Source organism: Calypte anna, chromosome 4 (assembly GCF_003957555.1).
Source record: "Calypte anna isolate BGI_N300 chromosome 4, bCalAnn1_v1.p, whole genome shotgun sequence".
Classification (NCBI taxonomy): Eukaryota; Metazoa; Chordata; class Aves; order Apodiformes; family Trochilidae; genus Calypte; species Calypte anna.
Window position 1 is genome coordinate 13758530 of NC_044247.1, and position 24565 is coordinate 13783094.

At 38.7% G+C, this 24565-nt stretch overlaps 1 protein-coding gene across 1 annotated transcript in view; it reads right to left on the minus strand.

Moving 5' to 3' along the window:
• TENM1 (teneurin transmembrane protein 1) overlaps positions 1 to 24565 on the minus strand; it is a 228218-nt gene that overhangs the window by 47599 nt on the left and 156054 nt on the right. Inside the window, exons 15-20 of the mRNA XM_030448930.1 lie at positions 22655 to 22916; positions 18865 to 19132; positions 14011 to 14154; positions 9509 to 9758; positions 8709 to 8729; positions 4559 to 4791 (exon numbers count right to left, since the gene is read on the minus strand). Coding sequence (XP_030304790.1) covers positions 4559 to 4791; positions 8709 to 8729; positions 9509 to 9758; positions 14011 to 14154; positions 18865 to 19132; positions 22655 to 22916 — 1178 coding nt within the window. The remainder of the gene's footprint in view (positions 1 to 4558; positions 4792 to 8708; positions 8730 to 9508; positions 9759 to 14010; positions 14155 to 18864; positions 19133 to 22654; positions 22917 to 24565) is intronic.

Sequence of the window (24565 nt, forward strand, 5' to 3'; positions counted from 1 at the left end):
CTGTCCAAAAAGTTTACCTTGAAAGTTTTACAAGCTTCCCAGACTTAGGAAATCATAGCTAGTTAAGACAAGAAAAAACAATAACTTTTTCTGAGTTGAAAATGGCAGAAGATGAGTGGTTCCCTAGTTCTGTGACAAATATGTGACAATTACACAAGGCTGCAAATCACCTTGGTTTGTCTAACTTCTTACTTTACGTATTGCTAATGAAACATCTCTCTCTATTCTGCTTTCTTTTTTTGAATTGCATGGAAGTGTTGAAAAGGTCTTAAAACTTACAGAAGAGCAAAGATGGATGGATAAACTATTTGGATCATTACCTGTGACAAAGGGGTTCTTGGTTTTGCAAAAGGCTACATGAGGAATATGGTCTGCATCCTACTGAAGGTAACAGGAATCTTTGAGCTGAGCAGGTGTTTACTGGGCTACTGTAATTTGACAAATGTAAAGGTTTAATTTAAGCAGTTGTTCTTACAGCTTTATTTACTTTAGAAAGTATTGCTGCAGATGGTGAGCAACAAGACATTATTCCAGGATGTAGCCCACTGAGGCAAACATTATTTTCAGAACTGTGATTTTTTTTTAAAATAGTATTTAAAGTGATTTCAAGCTAAAGACAGAAAACCACTGCAGAACTTGCTTTTAACTTAAGCTTTCATTTGCTTTGCTAGTTCACATCCATGGGTCAGAGTGAAAAAGCTTTTTGGCTACAACTGTGTAGAAAGTATTTGTAGGCATGGGATTTAGAACTTACTCCAACTTTCTATACATTTCCCCAGTGCTTGCCCTGAGTGTTTGTGCTGGGGTCTCTGCCTGTATTCACCTACTCTGTCCTCAGTGTGTAGTTCTCAACTTCTTGAGGCACTGACAGCACACAGCTTGCACAGTGGCTGCATCCAGCTTCTGGTTCTGGGCTGGACCCAGGAGTCAAAAAGCAGACACTGCATGACTTCAGATGCTTAAATTGCTGGATTTAGAGCTTGGGCTCCCAAAGCAGGTAAATCACTTGTGATGCTGAGGGTTGGATCCAGGGAGGCAATTAACTGTTTTGACAAAAGTTCTTTAGTTTGTGCTCCATCACAGCTGTCCTGTGTGAAGGCTCCGAGGTGGTCACAAATCCAAGGTGATTGGAATCAGATGTTAATCTACGACACTTTTCTTAAAATCCTGACTGGGAGACACTGCAGCTCAGCAAAAATGTGGGAACTTGATTGTCTCAGCCTCTCAATGCCTTTGTCAATTAAAACTGGAAAGTCAAATCTATTTACACGTCTAAAGCCCACTGATTTCAGAAGCCCAGAGCAGGGAAGTGCTTAATGTCTTTGATGGAGGCACTGGCACACGACTCCCAGGAATTTCAGGTCCTTTTAATGCTTCTTACTGCCTCAATACCCAATGAATTATCTCGTTAAAATCAGGACACTATACCTTAGTGCCTTATTAAAGATACTAATACAGATTGCTTAAATGATAGCACTGGTGACTGGATGTTCCATAAATACTTTGCATCAAAACATCCCCAAACCCACCAAACAGAATTCCACACCCCAAAATTAAAATCTGTTACTTGGTAAAATTCAAGTAATTGGAATTCAGTCAATGATTAATATCTTGAGTAGTTATGTCTTCATTTTCAATGTCATCTTGTGTAATAAATGTGTTCAGCTTGTCACAGATCTTATTTTATGTCCCCACCTTATATCATTTCACATTCTGCTTAAGTACTTGGTCATCTATTACATGACTCATTAGTCAGAGATCTCTACAGAATTAAAGAAAGTTGCAGTAAAAATAATATATTGAAGTCCAGATTTCGACTACATCACCCATGCGTGTTTAAAAGCATCTTTCAAAGTCAGCCCAACATACAATAGTGCAAGATTAATGGCTGCTAAACTCCATCTCTAGTACTTCATAAAGAAGGCAAAACAGACTGAGTAAAGCTACACCTGTTTGTTACCTGCAAAATTAAAGTTGTGGAAAGCAGATCAAATCCTAATTGATTAGTCTGACTTCATGATGGTTTCCTATCTGGAATAGAATTCCTGGTCACAAGGTAAGGGCAGTCTTGCCAAGTAAGGATAATGAGAAAAAAAAAAGTTGATAGAACCCTTAAATCATTAAATAATACTCAAGGACTTTCTTAAAAGCCTGCCTGCAAGTTCACTGGAGCAGAAATATTGAGCTCAAAAAAGTTAAAACAGCACTTGAAGCAACTTTAATTCAGAAAACTAATTAAAGGTATTTAAATTTCCACTTATTTACATACTTCTGAGCATGTTATCAAACAGGATGAAGTTTCACAAGTGTTAGACAGTAGATATTTCTTATTGATTTTGCAAATGGATAAACTGAACTGTATAGCTAAGTCTTTATTCAGAGTCACAAGCAGCTGGTAGCAGAAATGTAAATACAACTTTTGAGTTGTAACTAACCAAGGTCAAGCAGCCATTTAGTGGTGTTTTGTCTCAGACATGACCTTCCTACAAAGCAAAGGTAAATTTAGTCTTCATTTATAACAGGAAAAAAAGGAATACTCAGGATAAAAAAAAGGTGGCAAATGGAAAAATAAAAGCTAAGAAGTTTTTCTATATCAGTTTAAGAAACAAGTGCTAATCTTGTCTGGTCATTGAAGAGTGAAAATTATTATACTTGATAATCTCTTTGCAATTACTTTGTCTTTATCTGCATCACCAAGTACCTGGGTTTGTACTGTAAAAATCTTAGAGGTGAGAAACTAGAAGCCATTAATTTTTTTCTGTGTGCAAATACTACATAACGCTGTGAATGCTTTGTGTTCAAGTATAATTAAATATAGATATGATGCTGCTGAGTCTTTGGACTCACCAAATTTTTGTCAGTGTTTCCTGCCTCCTAGAAAAAGCACTTTTGTGTATACTCTTTGAAAGCTGTTTCAGTAGAAATGTGACATCTTCTGACTTGACAATTATAAAAGAAAAAAAAAGCCAAATAAGTGACCAAACCAATCTCTAAAACATTATAGAAGTATGTGAGATTTTTATGTTTCTTAATAACTACCAGATCTATGGCTACCAGGCAAGTCCTTCCTGCCACTTTCAAGGGTTATTCAACCTTTTATAATTTAGAGAAAAAACCCAACATGCTCTTACAAGGCCAGGATGATAATACCCAGCTAATTGTTCACACTCTGCTGGTGACTACAGGGTGATGCTGTGTTTTGCTGGGCCCTGTGGTTGTCTGAAGTTGAAATTCAAATCCAAAACAACAACTCTGAGCACTTCAAAGGGAGAGAATTTAGAGTTGATGTGTAAATCAATAGCAGCTGGGGGCCATTACCTGAATTTGGGAATACATGAGCCACTGTCTGCTAACAGTTATTTTTTTAATATTTGCTGGCTGCCCCAGAACTCATAACCTGTACTTTTAGTCCTCTTAAATTCTTTATGACTGGAACTTTCTGTTAAAGAAGTGACACATGGGTAGTTTTAAAGTAAATAGCATATTACAAATTTTTCACCCCCAAAATAATGGAAGAACTAATTGTATTGTAATTAGATATAAACAATTGTAATCAGCAATAAAACATGGATCATTTTTCTGCTAAAGGATCAGAAAACCTTTGTTTTCTGCTGTGTTTAGGATTCATTACATTAATTAGCTGCCTGAAGATTAACATTTATTTGTACTTACCTCACACTTTCTATCATTAAAGACACGTTAAAGTCACTCTATAATTACAGTGTGTCTCTTGCTAAGCCTTAAACCAGGATTATTTACTTGGTTTAGCAATGTTTCCACCTGGATATACATTCTAATTTCCTGCTGATATCCAGCCTTGATTAGCTCATGAAAAATAATGAAACCCCCTCCTTAGAGCAAGTCATTAGGAGAGAACTCTGTGCTAGGGGGGAGCATTCTAAAAGCCCATTCCAGGCTCTACCAACTACCCTTTTTTCCAGGGATTTCAGTGGGAATTGAGGGTCATCAGCTGCTTTACAGCACCAAATCCAGAGGACTGATCACAGTTCTAATACAAGGGGGTTAATTGTGGTGCTGGTGGGGGTTCAAGACTTCACAGGCATTTTTTCCTGTGACAATCCAAGGTGTACTCTGATGTAAAGGCTGCAGCAAATGCTTGTTTCATGTACAGTAGGTGAGATGCTCATATTTTGCAAAGTGCATTTAATGAGGAAGGACAAACAGAAGTTCTACATAAGCTTGATTTTGATGGCTGGTTATTTGAACAGCCCTGACTTCATGTGTATGACTAAAGTCCATTAACATTGCAAAAGTTACCTGAATGCACAAAAATCTAAAAAATGGACTCTGAAACCATATTATTTGCTTTAAAGTTAAATATAATTTATGGAAAGGTAAAAAAAGGGAGTGTTGCCATGCAAGGGAAGTGTATTTCATAGGTGGAGCCTGCTGCTCATTCCCCCTCCCACAAAGCTCTTGTTGTACTAAAAACATGAGTGAGCTTTATAAAATAATTTGGCTTGCTTATAGTTAAAACATCCGAAACAACAGAGGGAAATGACAGATGACCAACACTTCAGAGATGCTCTTTTCTTACCTCTTGGACTGTTGAGTGAGGCCTCGGATGCCTTTCCACCATCTCCACAGTGACTCTGGTCAAATGGGAGGCACTGCTCACCCGTTCCTGCCACCACGTCTGCGTTTTTGGCCAGATCCTTGGTTTCAATGAGAGATTTTGCCTTGTAAACTTTTCTGGTGTTGGTATCCGACAAGTAAAGGGATTCTGACACTGGATCAACAGCCAAGTAATATTTATGTGCAGGGCTGGTACTAAAACAGAAGAGCATCACATTTAGAATATTTTTCTTTTCCATCTCTGTTCATGGTAGCATTGGAGGTAACAGTTCAGTGATTTAAAGATGACACAGATGTAACTGAGACCAACTTTACTGTAGTTCATGCAAGCACCACTGCTGAGAAGGAAGGAACCAGCTGCAGAGCCCCACCAGGCAGTGATGTCCCCAGCACTGAGCTAACACAGGGAGAGTGGTATCAGGGGAGTCAGCCCATCCATCAGTTCCACAGCACCCAGCATAAAGCTAACTGGGGTAACTTCTCCTTAATTGTAATTAATATGATCAAAAGCAAAGTAATTTTTCCATACCTGCTGACTCCCAGTACTCTTGGCACTGAAAATAAATCTCTGACTTGCAGCAAAGTGAATCACAGACTGTTCTGCATGGGCACAAATCCCCACTCGTGGTTATTTTTATCTGTTTCTAAACCTTTGGAAATATGAAGGTGTGAAATATGGTGCCTTAATTCATGCTGACTGTATTGTCAGGAGCAAGGCAGAAGGCCAAGTACTGTCAGTGCATCTATGCATGAATTAATGCACCATAATTCATGCACTGAAGTGCCTTATTGGGATGATAAAATGTTATTTAAAAAAATATTTACATATGTTAATTACATGGTGAGGATCATAAATTCTAACCAGAGAACTGGGCTGCATCTTATTAGCCAGTAAGACTTGTTGTTTATTTCTGAGTGAAAAGTTAATTTCCAGTGAGAGGAAATGCTCTAAGCACATGGCACACCCAGCCAGTGTCCTGAGCCTGCTGAGACTGCTCTGTAGTCTTGAGTATAAAACAAAATAAAAATCCAGAGAGGTGTAGATCCCTTAAATTGCAGAGTTACTGAAATGGTGGGAAACAGGCAGAAAGGTGGCCAATGCCTGGCAGGATGTTTTGGTGCTCAGACACTGTTTTTACTACTGCCACTGGGAGAAAAGGAGATTTCTGACAGGCAGCTGGGCAAGACACTGCCTGCATCCCCTGTAACTCTCCATGGGACTTTCCTATATGCTCTGTAGATTGAAAGGGTTGTCAATCTTTTTTGTTTGTTTGTTTAACAATTAAGTACAACTTAAGATGGCTGCATCAAAGTTAGGAAATGAGTTACTCCACTCAGCTTTGGTTGTGGTGGGTTTGACAAAGCTCCACCAGCTCATTCTGCAGGGCTGGCTTTTCATGCCACAGCAAACCAAGAAAAGAAGAATCTAGATAAAATAGAACTGAAAAACAGGCAGAGGCTCCAGGATAGATATTTAATGTTTGAGATGACACTGACTTAATTTTAATGATTTGATTTCAGGTTGATGAAGCCTCTTTAATTATGAAGTTTTGGCTTGGCTGAGGCAGATACTAAGCTTTATTAATTATCTAGTAGAGAGTTGTACCTTACTGAGCAATGCTGCAAAATACTGTTAAAATGACTTAACACTGTCTTTTATTTTAGCAATCAAGTGCATACTCCATATGGAACTATGGAACTTCTAAAAGATGATCTTATTTCCTTATATCACTTTTATAAGTGATAAGGCTAATGCTGTACCATGATAAAGGTGAGAGGGCTTGGAATTCTCTCAGTTCTCATTCTCCTTCCAGAAAGGGACATAAACTAAAGCTGACCTTAGTCATAAAAGACAGGGGGGTGGTAATATAAGGAAAGAGATTTTCCCACAGTTGGGGAGCAGATGTGAAACCCAGCCCAAGGAAAGACAGAGAATGTGAGGACAGTGGTATGATAAAACACGAGTAACAGGATGAGCTAAGAAGAATTAATGCAGAATCATCACCAGTATTATAAAATTTTGTTTGCTGAAAACATTAAGAATCATATGTGCTCTCTGGAGTGAGCTGGTCAGCTAAAAGAGGATTTTTTAATAAAATATTTGGGTGGAAAAAGACTTGAGAGTGTTAAACATACAGTTTATGATGGAGAAACTGCAGGCAATGAGGGGTTATTCCATACTCTCCTTGTAGACACATTTTCTGTCATCCTTGTCATTACATTTATTAGACTGGCTGTTAGAAAACTCTGTGTTTATGCTAAAAGCCTTGCATACTAAATTGTTTAAAGAGCATTAAGAAAAAGTAGAACAAAATAAAATACTCTCTGCAGAAGTTTGCAATCAAATCACAATTTGAGTTTCTTTAAATGAGCCAACTAAAAACTTTGTCAAGTAGATTAGGATACACAATGAATCTTTCCAGGACAAGATATGACTACCCTGTTTGTAACCTCAAAACCTAGTTTCCATTTTTGTCATTTATTAAACGGTTTGCAATTTCTTATTAAAAATCTTGGCGAAATGAAAAACAAGTTGTAATTTAAGTAAGGTGTCTTTAACAGTTAAAAATAAGATCAGTGGCCTTCTCTGTTTACTTGTCTCCAAATTTTATCCCTTTTTACACAGCATTTTCTTTGTCCTGGTGAACAAAATCCTTTTCTCTGCTCTTTTGGTGACTAAAAGCTGTGTTGAGGAACTGCATTTTGAAGCCTTTTCCTGCTTGGACTGTCATGAGCCTCTGACACCTTTTAGTTGTTGCTTCCACATGTTTCTTTGAGCATCCTAGAAATTTCCACCATGGCTGTGGCCTTTACAGCCTCAAGAGAAAGGCATCAGAGGGACTGCTGAGCACTCCCCCATAACCTCAAAGACTATATTAACTTCCATCTCCTTCAATTTTCCACAGATTTCACTTGGACAGAATACTGACCAAGGCAATTATTACCATAATTAATAGGGCCAGGCACTGTCACAACTGGATTTAATTAAGTCTTAAATTCATCTTAAGAAACTGCTAGTACTAGTGAGCAGGTATTAAAAACATTCTACAGAAGAAAGTCCTGGATTTAAAACCCAATTCATGTTGGGAAGAAGTAAACTCAATTTGGTTTTTTACTTAAGTGTACATGAAGCAGCATGTGTACAAGAAGTAGCATGAAGATGAAAGGAAAAGATCCTTCAGTTCAAAAATAGAAACTTGCATTTACTAACTAGGAACTGTTCTTTAAATTTTCAGTGTAAAAATATGAGATGTGACATCATCTGTGAGTAGGTTGGCAAATTCCTGTGACTGAAGTAATTCCAACCAGCACTCTCATTCTGCAAGCATGTGTTTAGCCCACACTTTGCTTCCTCCTATGCCATGAAGATACCAGCTTAGGTTGTACTAGTGCTGGTTTATTTATCTCCTTTAAGTCATGAGATGCTTAGAAGTTTGTTTCTAAGGATACAGGGTGTCTTGCACTCTTTCTAGCTTGCAACATCACATCTGCAGCTGGGTTGCTCAAGCCAGCTCCCTCACTGTCTGTCACAGAAGCCCAATGTGCAGGATTCATTCTTTTAAAGAAATCTCTACCCTGCAATGCTAACTGGAAAGGGGGGAAGCTGCTTGCTTTTGCCTTACCTGGAGAAGTAAGAACTGAGCTGTGACAAAGCATCCTCAGCTCCAGGACCTGCTGTGAACCCTCTATAACTGTGGCAGATTTTCAAGTCTGTAGTGTCCTAGAAGAGCTAAAGCACAGTCCTCTAGCGTGACTTGGAAGACTTTTATTATTATTTCTTTGTTGCTAAAACTCCATTTTTCTTGGCTGGCTATATCTATGATCATTTAAACACCATGTGAGATGCATATGACAGCTATGAAATGCATTCCCAGCTTCTGAGTTTAAACCTTTCCATCTCTGATTCGTGATCAGCAAGATGATTTTGAGAGGGAGACTTCATTCCTTCAAAGGGAACAAATCAAACCTACTTTACTATCAACAAAGGTGAATTTGATTAATATTTATATCTATTAAATCCAGAGTTTTCCTCTATATCCAGACTTCTAAAAGGACTTTTATGAGACTGTTTCATCAAACCTGGTCCACATATTACTGTGTCATTTACTCACCTGTGTCTTGTGTCTCTGTTCCTAGTGAGACAGATGGGTTGGGGTTGAAAAAAAAAAAAAGAAAAAAAGAAAAATACAAGAAATGTTAGTTCAGAACAAAACTATATCTCTGCCTAGCTGATCATAGAGCTGTATGACACAACATCATCACCAGCAATAGTATCTAGTTGGAGATTCATGGCTGTTATTTATTTAAGAGAATTTTAGTTTATCAGTGCCTGAAATTCCCCCCTGCCTTCTCCCCTGAAAGGTAATGGGAAGCTGGAGTCATAATTAAAGGGAGACATTAATGGTGGCTCAGGATGAGACAGGTCAGTCTGCAATGCCACGTTTGCTCTTTCCTTCTCAAACTCAAGTCCTATCCTGTTACAGATGAGCAACAATTTAGCTGTACAGATTTTAAACACAGTAAAGTTCTACCTAATGTGGTGACCTGACACCATACTGCATATGTTTGCTACTGAATTATGGGGGTTTTCTTCAAAAATACACTTTGTGGGGTATTTTAACTTTTTGAGAAAACGTATGAAAAATCTCACACGAACAAACATTACGAATTCTGCTCTTTGTAGAAATTCATGATGCAAAACCTGTTGAAAGGCCACTTAAGATACCTTTTTTAACTGATGACTTTAAAGTTGTCTAATGAGTTTGTTTGACAGTTGATAAGACAGAAGCTTACAAGGCAACTAATTGTGGATGCTCAAGTTTCAGAGGAAAAAAGGCTCGCTGTAACATCCACAGACACATCACCCCCCGGCTAATCAATGTTAGTCAGAGAAAGCTAATTATTATTTTACCTTAATTCTAATATCCCAACTGAGTTTCCAGAGGGAAAGATCCGTCTGACAAAATTGAAGTCCCCAATATACACACTTCCATCAGGCCCAGAAGCAAGAGCAACTGGAGCAAAGAGTTTGCTGTTGAGGGCCAGACCATTGCAGTTGGAGCAAGAGACACTTCTCTGGTGTCCAGTGCCCATCACGGTGGAGATGACTGGGGGCTGCTGGGAAATGAACATATTTTCACCATTTCCTTTGTGCACAATTCCTAAGAGGAGAAGGGGAAAAAACAGACAAAAAAAAATTTTTGAAAAAAAAAAAAAAGCAAATATATGGCATTGAAACTGTTGGGTGGTTTTGCATCATGCAACCCCCTAGAAAATCAGATTACCAAACCAGCAACAAACATTGGATCTTTTAGATTGCAGCAAGACTCTACTAATCTCTTCCAGTTCTCTTAAGTCTCAAACTTCACCATCACCATTTTGTCAATTAGTGGTTAGTGGCTATTTTAAAAGCCAACATCATGAGGAGAACTCATGGCTGGTTAATGCTCTAACAAATTGACTGTTAATTGCAGTGCTATCCGATTTCTTGGGGATTACTACTTTAATATTCATTTTATTCATAAATTTTTATTAGGCAGCAGAGGAATTTCTTAGGCAGTTTGAATATTTAATTAAAGGAGATTAATAGCAGGACTACTATGCATTTTTCACAAAAGAGCACTGAGTGGCAGTACAAAATCAATATTAAAATTTAAATGCGAGTCCTTCATGGTATATAAAAATGGTGCCAAGTGCAGGAAAGCCAAATTATGTCAAGGAGTCATTCTGTGGCAAACTGAATTTCTTACCAGCAAGAGTATATTAAATTCTGCCATAAATTTAAAACAACTTCACAGTGTGTCAGTATTTTATCACTGCTCTGCAACATATGTTGGTGAGTCTTCACAATTACTAGGTGGGTGATACCAGAAGCAGCACAAACATTCATTTTATCAGGCTGATGGTGTTTATTTTATATAACATTGTGGTGATCTAGTTAAGAAGTACCCTTAAAATGACACACTACTGTAAGGTTTTGGCTGTTTCTGAATGGAAGACAGGTATTCTTTTAGACCACAGTCCAATTCATCTTACTTTCCTTGGGACAGCACAGTGCTTCCTCAGAGCAGTGGCACAATTAAAGGAATAATCACAAGGGAATATATATTTTTGAAAGACTCTTACACTGGCAAATAAGTATATTCCAGTTATGGCAGGAAGTACATGTTGAGACATGTACAAATTTCCCCAAAGTACAACAAATATATTTATGTGCTGTCTCGACCAGATGCTGTTAAACTTTTTTTTTTTTTTCTTTTGCCTCTCAAGTAAGAAGTCTGAAGCTGAAATTCTCCCTGGAAATGACTGAGTGTTGTCATAGCTATTTTCATAGGAATGACATTTCAAAACATTTATTTCTGAACAATAGAGGACAGAATATATACATTTGTTTGAATGTTGCCTCAAAAAAATGTCTTGGAAACATGCCAGTGAATTTCATGGCAATAACCTCTCTTATATACTGGATAAAAATACTGCTAAATGAAGATGCTGCCCTTTGTCTGAAATTAACAAAGTAAAGGTAATATTTCAACTGCCTCATACAAATGCCAGTAAATAATTAGGGCTCTGGAGAATCTGTTTTGCTGTCAATAAATGTAACCGTGTTCTTAATTTCAGGCTTTCAAGCTGCTGCTTTAATTTCAGTGGATGCTGTGTTGCACTGGGGCTGAAATTACCATAAAGCATCCAGTCCCTGTAAAACTCCCCCTCCTTCTCCTAGATAAATAAAAATGGAATCAATACATTTGCCCATCAGAAGAAAAATCTCACAGAAAGAATCCACTGAAAAATCAGTTAATAGCAGATTCATCTGTATTCATGAGATGGAGGTGTCTTGAAAAGGCATCTATACAGGAACTAATATTTATGATATGTGTTCTCTGCTTGATTACGAGAAATGCTCTGAAGATCTTCCAAACTGACCAAAACTTTCTTCTTAGAAAACACCACACTTGAGTCATGTCATGAATTAGAAGCAATCAAACCTCTAAGGTGGGACAAGAACAGAGCAGTTCAGCTGAGAAGAGGATGTGGTCCTTGGTCAACCTAACAGTCATACTGATACAAAACCATTTAAATTTTAGAAGCTTGAGTTTCTACTGATATCCACATTGGAAAAATATGTGTTATTTCACATCTGGGCTGCTGGAATCAGTCTTCTTGTTTTGGTTTGGTTTTGGTTTTTTTGTTTGGTTTTTTTTTGTTTTTTTTATAAATGATCCTTACATCTGTCAATAAAACACAGTCTGTACTTGCTATACTTCTGCATGTCAGTACTTGTATTTCCACAGCATAGTGGGAGTCTAAAATCCCATGGATTTATTTTAACAACGTTTCTGTTGTACTTAGTTTCGTTTGTAACATCTCCGAAATGCTTAGGCAGTATGGGCAGAGAGGTAAGCATTTCCACCTTGCCTCTGAAATGGAACTTGAGGGCCAGCTAAATAACCAAATAAAGTGCTTTTAGTTTAAGTTTGCAAATGAAATGGCAATTTGCAGTAGCTGATTTTTAGAAAGACATTTATGTTATATCCCAACGTTACTTCTTTAGTCAAATCAGAAACTGTTTCAAAACAGATGCAAGTTTCATGCTTCTAAAAAGAGCAGCTCTTCATACATAGAGAGAGAATGCTTTAATTAAATCTCAATGTGAAAATTCTCAATGTATTCATGCTCAAGAAGGCTACTCATGCTTTTCATTTCACTCACAGTGGCATGGAGATAAGTCTGAAATGTATAACTCTAAGTTTGAATCACACTCTTGTCCTTATTTAAAATCCGTTTTATGGACCTGAAACGGAAGGGCAATTCACTGGCTTCTAGGTAAGACCAGAAGCACACTCATAGTTATCCTTTTGGTTCACAAAGTTCTTTATTTGGTTTTGTTGCTTTAATACAACTCTGTTAGGTATGCACTAGCACTGTTTTTCTGGTCCTAACTTCTTTCCTAATTCCTATATGGGCAGCAGCTGTGCATGCCCAAAGCCAATCCTTATCTCAGGACCACCTGAGACATCCCTGAGACATCAGCCCCCAGCAGAGATGAGGCCAGGAACCAATTTGTCACCATATCCCCCTTGCTCAGGAGAGCAATGATTTAGCCCTGCTCAGATTATAACTATATCCTCTACAAAAAATCCCAGAACATGTTGGTGCCTACAGGGTAAATGATGGTTGTAACCACTGCAGTTAGCAGACAGTCAGACAAACTGGAGTTACAGCCAGCAATTGAGTCTTGAAATTAAACTGTGCAAGTAAATTGGCACTAAGGAGGATACTATGGGGCTCACAGTTGGGGGCTGAGCTGAGGTCAGATTTCTCTTTGTGTTAAATGTCAATAGCTGGCATTTAAAAGAGACAATCTATACAAACCAATAAGACAGGGGATGAAAGAACCGCTGTTTAAAATGTCAAACTGTTTTAAATCAAAACAGAAATCCAGATAATTTACAAACTAAATCTGACCTTTTGTACTTGGAATATTTATACTGTAGCTGCACATTCAAGAAGAGAACTGGTAAAAACCTGACAGACAGACATCTGTGCCTGAATCTTCACCGAGAGAAGTTTGCAGATGGAAAAAGATTTTAGTGGACAGACTCTCAGCTGAGCTAAAGGAGAGAATTTTACTGAATCCAATAATCTGCTGATTTATAAGTGCTGAAATCTGACCCCATGTTTCTCTTCCCCCAGCAGAGGCATCTGTTTATTGGCAGAACCATATTTTATCTACAAGTATAATAATTTAAATTCCACTTGTTCCTGCTTATAGGTGTTAAGGGAGGAAAAGAAACCCCCCCAGGAATAAAACAAAAGCAATGAGAAGATAGATTCAAATCTCCATGCTTGAAGAATCTCTGCAGGGTTAGTGTTATGATACCAAAAACATTCTTTTTTTTTTTTTTCCTAATGCTTTGAAAGGTGTTGGGTTGCTCATCCTGAAGAGTAACTTCTTGTGCTCCTCCACAGACTGTGCAGCCAAAAAAGCTTCTGCAGGCCACACTGGCAGCACGATTTGGGAAATGCTGCTTCTCCCTCAGCTGCTCTGTTTTCCTACAGTTTCTCTCCCTGGTGCTATGATGCACCACTACAAACTGACCTAAAAGGTGGTATTGCTTCACCAACAGTGTGAGAATGACCCTAAATTACTGTGCCCTTTTTCTATCCAGATGAGCAAAATGTTTTAGTGACCACAAAAGTTGGTGATTTTAGTGTTTAATGCATGGAAGCCAGAACATTAAAAATACCCTTTCAGACAGCATTTGCAGTTCAGTTCTCAGTAAATGAGGGAACACATTCAAACAAAGAGGATTACACATCAGGAAGTGTAATGCTTAAAATCTGAACAATTAATTCCTTTAAAATTTATATTCTTCTTCTGCATGGCCAGTTAATAAAGGAAGGACTTACCACTCTGTGGATTTAATACGTGGTGTTTGTTTATAGACCAGCCTCCCAGATTTGAAGCATCCATTTCAAAGCCTTGCAGGATTACTGTTCTCTTCTCCCACAGAATAAAATCAGGACATGTTTCATATTCATATCCCACTGACACTGCAAACAAATAATTAAATATCTATCAGTCTACTTTTTCCTCTGTGAACTACTCAGTAATTTTTCATTCCAGGTTTTGATACTCATCTGTCAGGTAATGATGCCACTCATTTTCCTCTGCCTGATTGCTATTTTTTAAAGGGTTTTAAGAGATTAGTATCTTATTACAGATATAGCTACTGCTGTTCCAAAGCAGAACATTTTCTGTTGTATCAGTTATGGATTTCTTAAGAGTATAAATCTCCTCCAGTGACTCCCGACTTGATTGTTTATTGCATTTCTGCTAATTACCTGAATGACAGCTTAAGCAGAAAAAAAAAATCCATGTTCAAATCAACTGGGTTTAATTTGTTTACTAATTGTAAAAACTGTAGCTAGGTAGAAATAAATGGATTGCCAAACTGAACATTTCTAGAATTAAACATTTATCTGAACAGGTTTGTGCATCACTTGGCTCCTCTCTCTTGTTCTACCTGCTGAAAATCCTGAATTTCCCTAAGGATGGTGGGTTTTGGGGGTGCTCAAAATAACAAAACCCCTTCCCTTTAGTACTTTAGTTGAACAGAAAAAGTCTTCAAATTTAATATTCTTATCTCTAAGATTTTTTATCTCCTCTAGTGAACCTTTTTACATTTCAGCACAAGTCACTAACAAACTAAGAATGTTATTTTGGCACCAAATCCCAAATTGTGATCTCAGAAATACTGAGACAGTTCAACATTTCCAAAATAAAAATGTCTTAAAAAATATATTCATATAAAAAATAAGAGAGGTATTTTTAAAAATCAGTTTTCTGACATTTTCAACAGTTTCTTCTCCCTTTTTCTAAGTAGCAGTCTAAGGTACATTTTATTTAAACCATAAATACTTTTCATATCCTCTAAATTCCATTACTGATGGATTGGATACAATCAAAATATTTGGAGCAGTTATAGCAAGGAGCATTTGTAAGATAAAAGTTTTATGGCAAACTGAAAGCTGTTCCTTACAGCAACTTCACTTAAAGCTGCTTCATCATTTTAGCAGAGAGAACCTGTTTTTGCAGCTAAACTCTGACTTGTAAAATTATATCTGCTTAAGTACCATCAATATTGTACATTGCAAACACTCTAAGTTTCAGTCTGAGGATCCAGCACCTATTTTCTAGGTGTTACTGCAAAGAGAGAGAGAAGATAAAGGGCAGATCCTTCCTACAAAGCAGTCTCAACCCTTGCCACCTGCACTTTAGCATCTTTACCCCATGCATGCACTTAACACCTTCCATCCTGGGTCAGATGTGTGTGCTTGAGAAGAGTAAAGTATAACCCCAAAGTCACTCTGCTCTGCTTGGTGAACCATCTCCAACCCCCAGCCAGCCCATCAGCTGCTGTAGGCATCACACTGATATCTGGGTCAGGGGAGCTATAACAATTTCCTCCATCTGAGAATCTGTGCCAATGGATCTGCAGTGGCACATTTACCAGGACTGCAGCTACCACTGTAAAACCTCTGCTATTCCCTGCCTGGAGCTGATTTTTCTCAGCTGCCAATTACCCTCTAGAGGTCAACAACCTCTTTCTTAAAAGTTCACTGTTCCCTGCTCTCCTCGTTACCATGCAGAGCTGTTCTTTCCTCCCTTCCCATCAGCTGGACATGCTGACATCCACTCCCATCATGTGTGTCTAAAAGCATGTTTCAATGTAGACTTGCACGTTTTTAGGAGAGAAGTTTATCTTCCAAAAAGGGAATCCCTGTGTAATCTTAAAGCAAGATCTCCTGGAATATCTCACTGGAGGCTCTGCTGTGCCACCCATGAAAATTTCCTATCAATTGGTTTGCATGCAAAGCAGTCAACGTGAGGCATAACAATTGGAAAGTCAAGCAAGGGGCTGCAGTGCCACTTGAAAAATAAGTATTTTGTTACTGGCAGGTTTTGCAAAACGTAATTTTGGAAGCGAAGCAACAATCTAGGCAGCTTATCCTCCCTGTAGGGTGTTATTTTCTGGTCAAATTAATTTATAGCCCTTTTTAGAGGTGACTGAGATTTCACTGCATGAAGGAGAGATGTAATGACTATGGCTTTTGGACAGTAACAGGCAGCAAGTACAGTTCTTTGCAGTCTCAAAATGGATTTCAGAAGATTTACTGTAATAATCTGTGCCAAAAATCTATTATTTTCATACAACCATTTAGAAGAATGAACAATAATTTGTAAGCAGTGCCAGCATATTGCAGCTTAAGGGCTGTTGCTAAAATACAGGTAAGAAATAAAAGACATGATTAAACAGGACTGTAACCTCTACTCTGACCCCTTCTGAAACATTTATATTTATCAACATCTTATTTCTTTGAACAACCAATAAATGAACTCAACTAAAGTAGAGTGAGAAGACCTAAGACTGTCCAGCTGGAGAGCTGGTTTGTATTAACACCCAGCAGGGTTATTCCTTGAGCACTTATGGAGTTATACAGGAGCATTTATTGAGGTTTCCACTGAATCCTTCCTTTTCTTATGTTAAATTACAAGGAGACATAGACTTTATCACCAAAGTTTTGTGTCAACATCCACATATTTTTTTTAGTCAGAACAAAGAACATTACTTCATCATCTCAGCTGAGAGAAAATGGCTTCTTGTTAAGGACTCTGGCTCTAGAAAAACAGCAGTAAACATTTCTCTAAAACATTTAAATAGAACTATTGTGTATGGATAACCACACAGAAAGTCATCTTTTCTTTAACTGGTTATCTGATGGTCACTGTCAATAACCCTGAAGAAAAATAAAGATGCTTACAGTATTCATAAAAACCAAAGGCTGATGGTTATAACTCCTGAATTCCAGGACTTCAACCTACTGAAATGTAATTTAATTAAACTGAAAACTGAACAGAGTGCTTTATGAAATATTTGTAATTTACTGGCAGAGAAAATTATTTTGACAAAAATTTATATAATGGATGCATATAAAGGTCCCTGAGTACCACAGTGTGTCAAATTAAATAAAGCTTTATTGGAATCTAACAAAGCATGCTAACAATGCACTTAAAATATCAAGATTTTTGCTTCTATTTTGCAAGAAGCATAATTAAAGTTGAAACTAAAAAAAATTAAACAGCAATTAAATAATATAAAGGTTGTTATCCAGCACTATTGTGTAAGCTTTATTCATATTTAAACATACAAAACTCACCTGCTTCTAATTGTTGAATCTGAAATGAGTTAGGGGTAGATTCACCCTGTAACAAGAAGGTTTCACAAGACAAATGGGCTGAAAATGGCATTTCTGGTCTTCACCATGAGCCATTCCTGGGATGCCCAGAGCCCTCTCTGGTGTCAGTGCCAGCCCCTGAGTGACCCCTTTGGAAAGGTGTGAGCCAGATGTGGTGGATCAGCTGCAGCAAGGCTGGTGCAGCAGTTTAGGAAACCTTGCACCAAGGGTTTGATCCCTTGAGGGCAACACAATGTGTGAGCTACAGCTCCTGCACACGTGTTCATGGGAGGTCAGGAAACTAATGAGGCTGAAAAATTAGGGCTTATTTTCTGGTTGCTTCAGTTTACAGCTGAATTGGTTTCTGATCTGGCTCATTTCATTATCATATGAATGGAAGTGGTGGCCCAAGGGTAAGGAGAGAACCTGGAAACATCTCTGCCCACAGCCTGCTCTTGAATCTGTTGGGAGTAGCCTGTGGGACCACAGCCCTAGCATAAAAACTCCTTGGTTTTGGATATATTCCTGCGTGCACTGCATGATGTAAATCTTACTTCATCTTTTGTTCTCATAACCCTTTTTTTACAGTGGTGGTGGCACCTTTGGGCTTTGCATGGGCCCATTTGCAGGTACAGTGCCTGTAGGGAAAACACAGCAGGTCCTAAAAAAATGCTTCTGGCTTTTTCAACTATGGAACCATCCACCCTCATATTTCTTGTGAGAGTGGATAGTTCCATGTAGCACTTGCTACTCTAATTTTGAAGCCTGTTCTAGTTCTTCTTACTAAAAAAGCAAAAATAAAACTGCTAAGGAAGTGAATGGGGCTTATTCACAATACTAAGCTGTGCTGGTAAGGTAAATAATGTTAAAGGGAAAGATCTATAAGATTAGGCCATTAAGAACCATAACCCCAAATTCAGTTTAAAAAATAGCAAGCCTTTTAAAAACCAAATCATTAAATTAATGAAAAAGAAGTTTGGCTAAATAAAATGTATTTGCACAGACAGCACTTCTGTAGCAATTCTCATAATAGCTGCTTCTGCTGCTTGGTAAAGAAAGCTTTTGGAACATGATGACTTTTGTATAAATATCTTTAAACAACAAATCAAGAAGTTTTAACTGTTAGGGACAGGAAATGTAGTAAGAAAGGATGCCTGAAAGTTGGAATTTTGTAAGCCCTAAGTGGAAATGACATTTTAAATGTCACAGCCAAAAAATGACAGAAACAATGACACACCAAAGGTCATTTTCAAAGTAACATTCAAAAACAAAGACAGCTGAATATAATGCTGTTAGTGCATAACCATTCTCTGAGGGAAAAGGGGATTTTCAAATTGATTAAATTAGAAAGATGACATTGGAAGAACAAGAAAATAAATGTTCTTAGGAAATCATCCGAGTCACTTTAGCTAAAGAGGCATTTGATTTAGAAGTATGTAAGTGAAGCAACAAAATTTATAAGCTGTATTTTCCTGCCTCGATGTTTGTGAGTGCTTCTACTTACATCAAGGTGATTCTACATACCCATAGCCTCAGCCAGGCCAGAAACTTTCTGCCCATATATATCTGTCTTATTCCAGGCAAAGGTGTAGACCAAATTGGCTGCAGCAGGAAACCACTTCTGAAGAAGCCTTCCTTCAATAGCAACTATCAGGTGGACTTTTGTCATTCCAGAGGGGATGCTGGTGTGTGTCAGAATGATGCGCAGCAAAGTTTTATACCCTGGTGTTCGACTGCTGAGATAGCTCAGCTTCACAAAACTTGAAGGAATTGGGATTTCCTCTTGGACCACCTGGGGAAAAAAAAAAAAGTATCATTTTATCCATAGTTAAGAAAAATGCAAATTATAATATTAATATCAGGTGCTTTTTTTGACAATTCACAATGATGATGGGAATGCAGCAGCACTTAAAACACTGATGGTCTTCTGTGTTTATTTCAGCAATGCAGTAGTGTCCTGGTTTGGGTCAGGATAAAGGTGATTTTCTGTCTTGTACTTCTGCTTTCAGCTAAGCTCTTGTCAGTAGCTGCACTTGCTGAAATTAACAGCAAGTTTCTCAGTCAGTGTCTGCTTCTGGGACTGATCACACTTGGTGTTTATAGTTACAGCCAGAGATTGCTGTGCAGAACCAGGGACACTGCTCAGTTCTGAGGAACATTTTGCCCTCCAGAAGGAGAAAAGGAGTAAAGAGGTCACACCTGCAGCCTTGCCTTAGGGAGGAACACACAAGGTAGATGCCAAAATTGACTAAAGTATTCCATCCCATACTCAGTACAAATTTGAGGGATCACGAGGGTCAAACCCCTTCCTGCTTCCCCTTCTTCTCCTGTCCCCATTTGCTTCAACATCCTGTGAGGATTCCGTCCGTTCCTCTGCCTGTGGTCCTGATCCATTCCAGCCTGAATCTGTGTGTTCCTGCCTCCAGCTCCCAACTGCTGCTGGAATCCCAGGATTCCAGCCTGGACTTTCCCAGGGCTGCCCTGCAGCCTCGGTGGTGATGTGAGAGTTATTGGGGGAAAGGGGAAGGAAATGGGATCAATTTTCCTGTATATTTGTATATATTTAGTAATTTTTCCTATTTATCATTACTGTTTTAGTAAAGTTGTATAGTTAAGTTCCAACCCATCTGTTTCTCTTCCTTATTCTCTCTCCTTCCTTTATCTGGGAGGGGAGAGGGGATTTATAGAGAGCATCTATCCTTTGGTTTAATTACCGGGGCAGTGCTGAAGTGTTACAAGTAGCCAGGCACGTTGCAAAATGTGCAACACTGGAACCTGCTTGGTCAGCATCCCCATCTACTGAGGAGCAAATTATCTCTGTGGACATATTCATAGAAACAGAGAATGGTTTGGGTTGGAAGGCATCATCTAGTTCCAAAACCTGCCATAGGCAGGGACACCTCCCACCAGCCCAGGCTGCTCCAAGCCCCATCCAATCTGGACTTGAACGCATCCAGGGATGGGGCAGCCACAATTTCTCTGGGCAACCTCTGCCAGTGTCTCAGCACCCTCACACTAAAGAATGTCTTCCTAATGTCTCAGCTAAATCCCCCCTCTACGAGCTTCCATTACTCCTTGTCCTGTCACTCCATGCCCTTGTAAAAAGTCCCTCCTCAGCTTTCCTGCAGCTCTTTCAGGCACTGGAAGGCCACTATAAGGTCTCCCCAAAGCCTTCTTTTCTCCAGGATGAACAAGCCAAACACTCTCAGCCTGTACTCATAGGATAGGTGCTCCAGCCCTCTTATCATCTTCGTGCCCCTCCTCTGGACTTGCTTCAAGAGCTCCACATTCTTCTGTGTTGGGGGATCCAGACCTGGACACAAGTACACCAAGTGGGGTTTCAGGATTCTGGCAGCAATTCCTAGGTGCAATGAAGACACTCTGGAGGTGTTTAAAAGATGTGTAGATGTGGTGCTTGGGGATGTGGTGTAGCACGAGACTCAGCAGAGTTAGGTTAATGGCTGGACTCAATGATCTTAAAGGTCTTTTCCAACCAGAATGATTCTGTAAGTCCCTTTCTGCAAAGAGGGATTGCAAAGACTATGAGCTTTTGAGGAGAAAAAAGAAACTTGGCCTTGACCTTTTCAATGATGTGGGCCTTGGAGCTAACAAAAAGGGATTTAGCTCTTGTGAGCTCCTGAGAGAAAGGAGCTCTTCAGGGACAGACTAAGAGGAGGAGCAAGCAAGAGAAGAGGGCAGCTCCTCCTCAGAGGATGCCACCCACAGTTCACTCAAAAGCCTCTGAAAAGTAGACTGTGCTTAATAAAGTTAATGATTTTACTGTATTTCCACAATAACAAGCCAACCTGTCACCAGGGTAAATCTGTCAAGCTTGGAAAAATACAGACTGTTTTGTTTATATCCCCCAGATTTTCTTGTCTAACAAGAGATTACTTCACTTTCAAAACAATTTTATTTACCCACTGCAACAGTGTCCCTGTCACAGGCTCTCTGCAGTGCAGCTGGAGGCCTGCCAGCACTTCTCCTTTCCACATATGAAATGTTGTGTTGCCAGGGAAATCCTGCTCCCTTTACTGCTCCTGATTTGCAGTCTTCCCCTTCTTTCCTGCTGACATCCCAGCTGCCTCCTCTGTCATACATCTGACATCTCTTCTTTAATAGAAAAGTGGGAAGAAACATTCCTGCATTGATACATGCTAATATAGCTCCTTCTCCCACGATTCTGTTCATTTCCCAGTACTGTGCAATGAAACTTTTGACTTTAAGGACCCTCCAATGACAAAAATAAAAGGACTGGGACAGTTTCCCTTGGAGGAGGCAGCATCTTTGGGTACCTCACTGTTTAAAGGATACCCAGGAATACCTCATGTAATGTGGTCCAGTTTTTCCTATCTACTAGGCATCAGTTCTTTTGTGATGTTCATCAGCATGTTCTGTGAAGTGACACTTTTGCCATGAGATGATGTTTTTATAGTTACAGAGAGTTTTGGGTACAACTGAGCCCAATTAGAGGCCTCTTACATGTAGCATAAGTGCCCTTAATTGGTAGCAACACTTTTGTGAGAAAGAGACAAAAGGGTGGAAATGCTCATGTCTACAGGTAGCCTCCAAAATATCTTCCAGATTCACTCAGTGAAATTTAAAGAGAACCTAAAGAGGTCTTACTGCTTGAACTCTAACTGCTCAAGCAACATACTAAAAATTATGGGGGCTAACACAATCTGAAACCTGTCTAGTTGTATTCTGTTGTATGTCAACTCATACAATCTCTTTTAAGTCCCAAATAAAAGAACAGTTGAACACAAGGTTAGTTAGAAAATGCTTCTAAACACTTAAGGGACTGTTAAGAAAACAGATATTAAAATAAAAACAATCCTACAGGTTACGTTAAAATCGCTCTGCCTTGAAAACAAAGTAATAAAAACCAAGAAGCTAAAATATAACAAGTTGCCATTGTAAATAAACTGGAAGATGTGAGTAGATGAAACATTTCTGCTCTTCAAAGTATCCTGGGTCATGTCTCACACTGATGTATGGACAAGTTGTACTGTTTATCTGTAATCTCAGAATGGTTTTGTGCATCATTATAAATAAATCAGGTTTGCAATAATAAATGACATTAGTGCCCCCCACCCCCCTTCTTCTACTTGAAAATAAGAGAGAAAGCACCTTAAAATACTAACAAAGAAAGAAGAAAAGATCTTATGAAACAGTAGTAAAGAGACAGGCATTGGTGTCATTCTGACAAGTGAGGAAGATTGCAGCAGCTAATTGCTCATTATTATGGGAGCATCTAAATTTGTCCAAAACTTGTTTTGCAATAGAACTGTTAATTTGAAAGTCTTTTAATTACCTGTAGCTCTGGAATAACGGTTCCTCTTTCAGGACAGGACCCTCCAAAGGCTGTCAAGGGTGAAGGGAGTACGATTGGATTTGGGCTGATAAAACTAGTGATGTCACAAGATGGTGAGTCTGACTGTGTTCTCTGCATTACAACTTTGTCTACGATGATAAACCTATTCCAAGGCAACCAAAGTGTCCTTTTTTCAGATATGAAGGGAGATCTGTCAAAAACTAAGGTGACAGAGATGCCTCCAACAGCCACAAGGTCAAAACTGAAAAAGAAAAATGAAAATGTTTTGGTTCTTTTTGTGTTATATCACCACAGCTGTTAAGTGCATCACAAGCAAAAAAATTCATGTTGCTCCTTACAGCCCTTAATTTACCATGTGAAATCATTCAAGTTTACCTGCCTGGCATCACCTTGGTGTTCATGAAGAAGCTTTACCTCCCTGGACTTTCTCCCTGTAGACATCAATGGCAATTGCTGCTACTTGGCCTATCTCCCCTCCATTTATCAGATAGAATCAATACTAATGAGTTGTTTGCAACAAGACCGTGGACCCACTTCTTTTGATTTATATAAAAAGAAACTCCTAGCCCAGAGAAAGGATGCTACTCATAATGTATGCAGCTGCAGCATGCAGAATAAGAATTTCTAAAGCCTTTCAGGCCTTTTTTCTATTAATATGTCCCCTTTTCTAAAAGGCAAGAGGAAAAGGTTAAGTACACTGAACAGGAGATGCTTATGTGCAGGACATGACATTTTTGGGAATTTTTGATTAATTGTGCTGAGAACTGAATCAGCTCTTGTACATAAGGCAGGTGATCCTCTGGGAGCTGTTGTAAAAAAAACCCTGGCATATCTGGGCTGGAAAACTGTGGGACAAGAAGGCATGATATGGAGTCTCAGTTTTCTGAGCTTCTGACAACCATAGTCAGGCAATGTAAGGCAATATGTAAATAGATACTTTACCCTCTGTATTATTGAGCGCATCTATTATGGGGGTTTTGATGGTAACAAACTGTGATAAGAAGTCAGACTTAATTATGCATATCTCATCACATTTCCCAAATGACACTGATCACATTTGCAGTGAAATACAGGTAGCATATTTTAATGGAACAACTTTATTCAGGCTAGAATAAAGAGGAACTGGTAATTACTAACTTTCTGTAGTGCAATTTGAAAGTCAATAAACTAAGGTAAATATGCATGCTTCTTACTTTTATAAATTGACTAAGCCAAACAAAACAAAACCAAAAAACTGTGAAAACAGTGGCAAATTACACTCTTTCCTGTTGAAAGATAGCTTCTGATCTCTTGAAATTCACAACACAATCAAGGAAGATGAAGTCTTAAGCTGCCCTTAGCATCTTAACTCTAGTTCAGGAGCAAAATGTGACCTTATTCCAAATGGATGGTCAGCCCTGGAGTGCAATACAGAATATGTATAGGAATTTCATCTCCTTGAGAACTGAACTCAGCCCTACAAAGCTGGGGAAGAGAGGGATGGAAGCATTGCTCAGGACTGGTTGTGGAGCAGCAGTTCAAACATTTTGGTTCTGAAAAGAGTCCATCCTAACTTTTTTACTTCTGTGTCACAGGTGACTGTGACCAGCTAAAGGAGTTAACTTCATTGACATGTCAATAAACTTTTTGGGAGATTCAAAGTTCAGAATAGATAAAAGAAAAGAAGGCAGAGAATTTTCTGGAAGACCTGACCAGTGAAAATATTTAAATGTCAGGAAAATGCTGTGACAGCTGTACTGTCACATTTTGACTCCAGGTGTTTGAATGCCACTGTAATCTTGTTGCTGTGCAGGCTTTTTCTTCTCTTTCTTCTTTGGTCCCTCTACCACAGAGAAATCTAATTAAATATGCTCACAGAGCAGGGGACCAGATGCCACCTTCAATCAACAG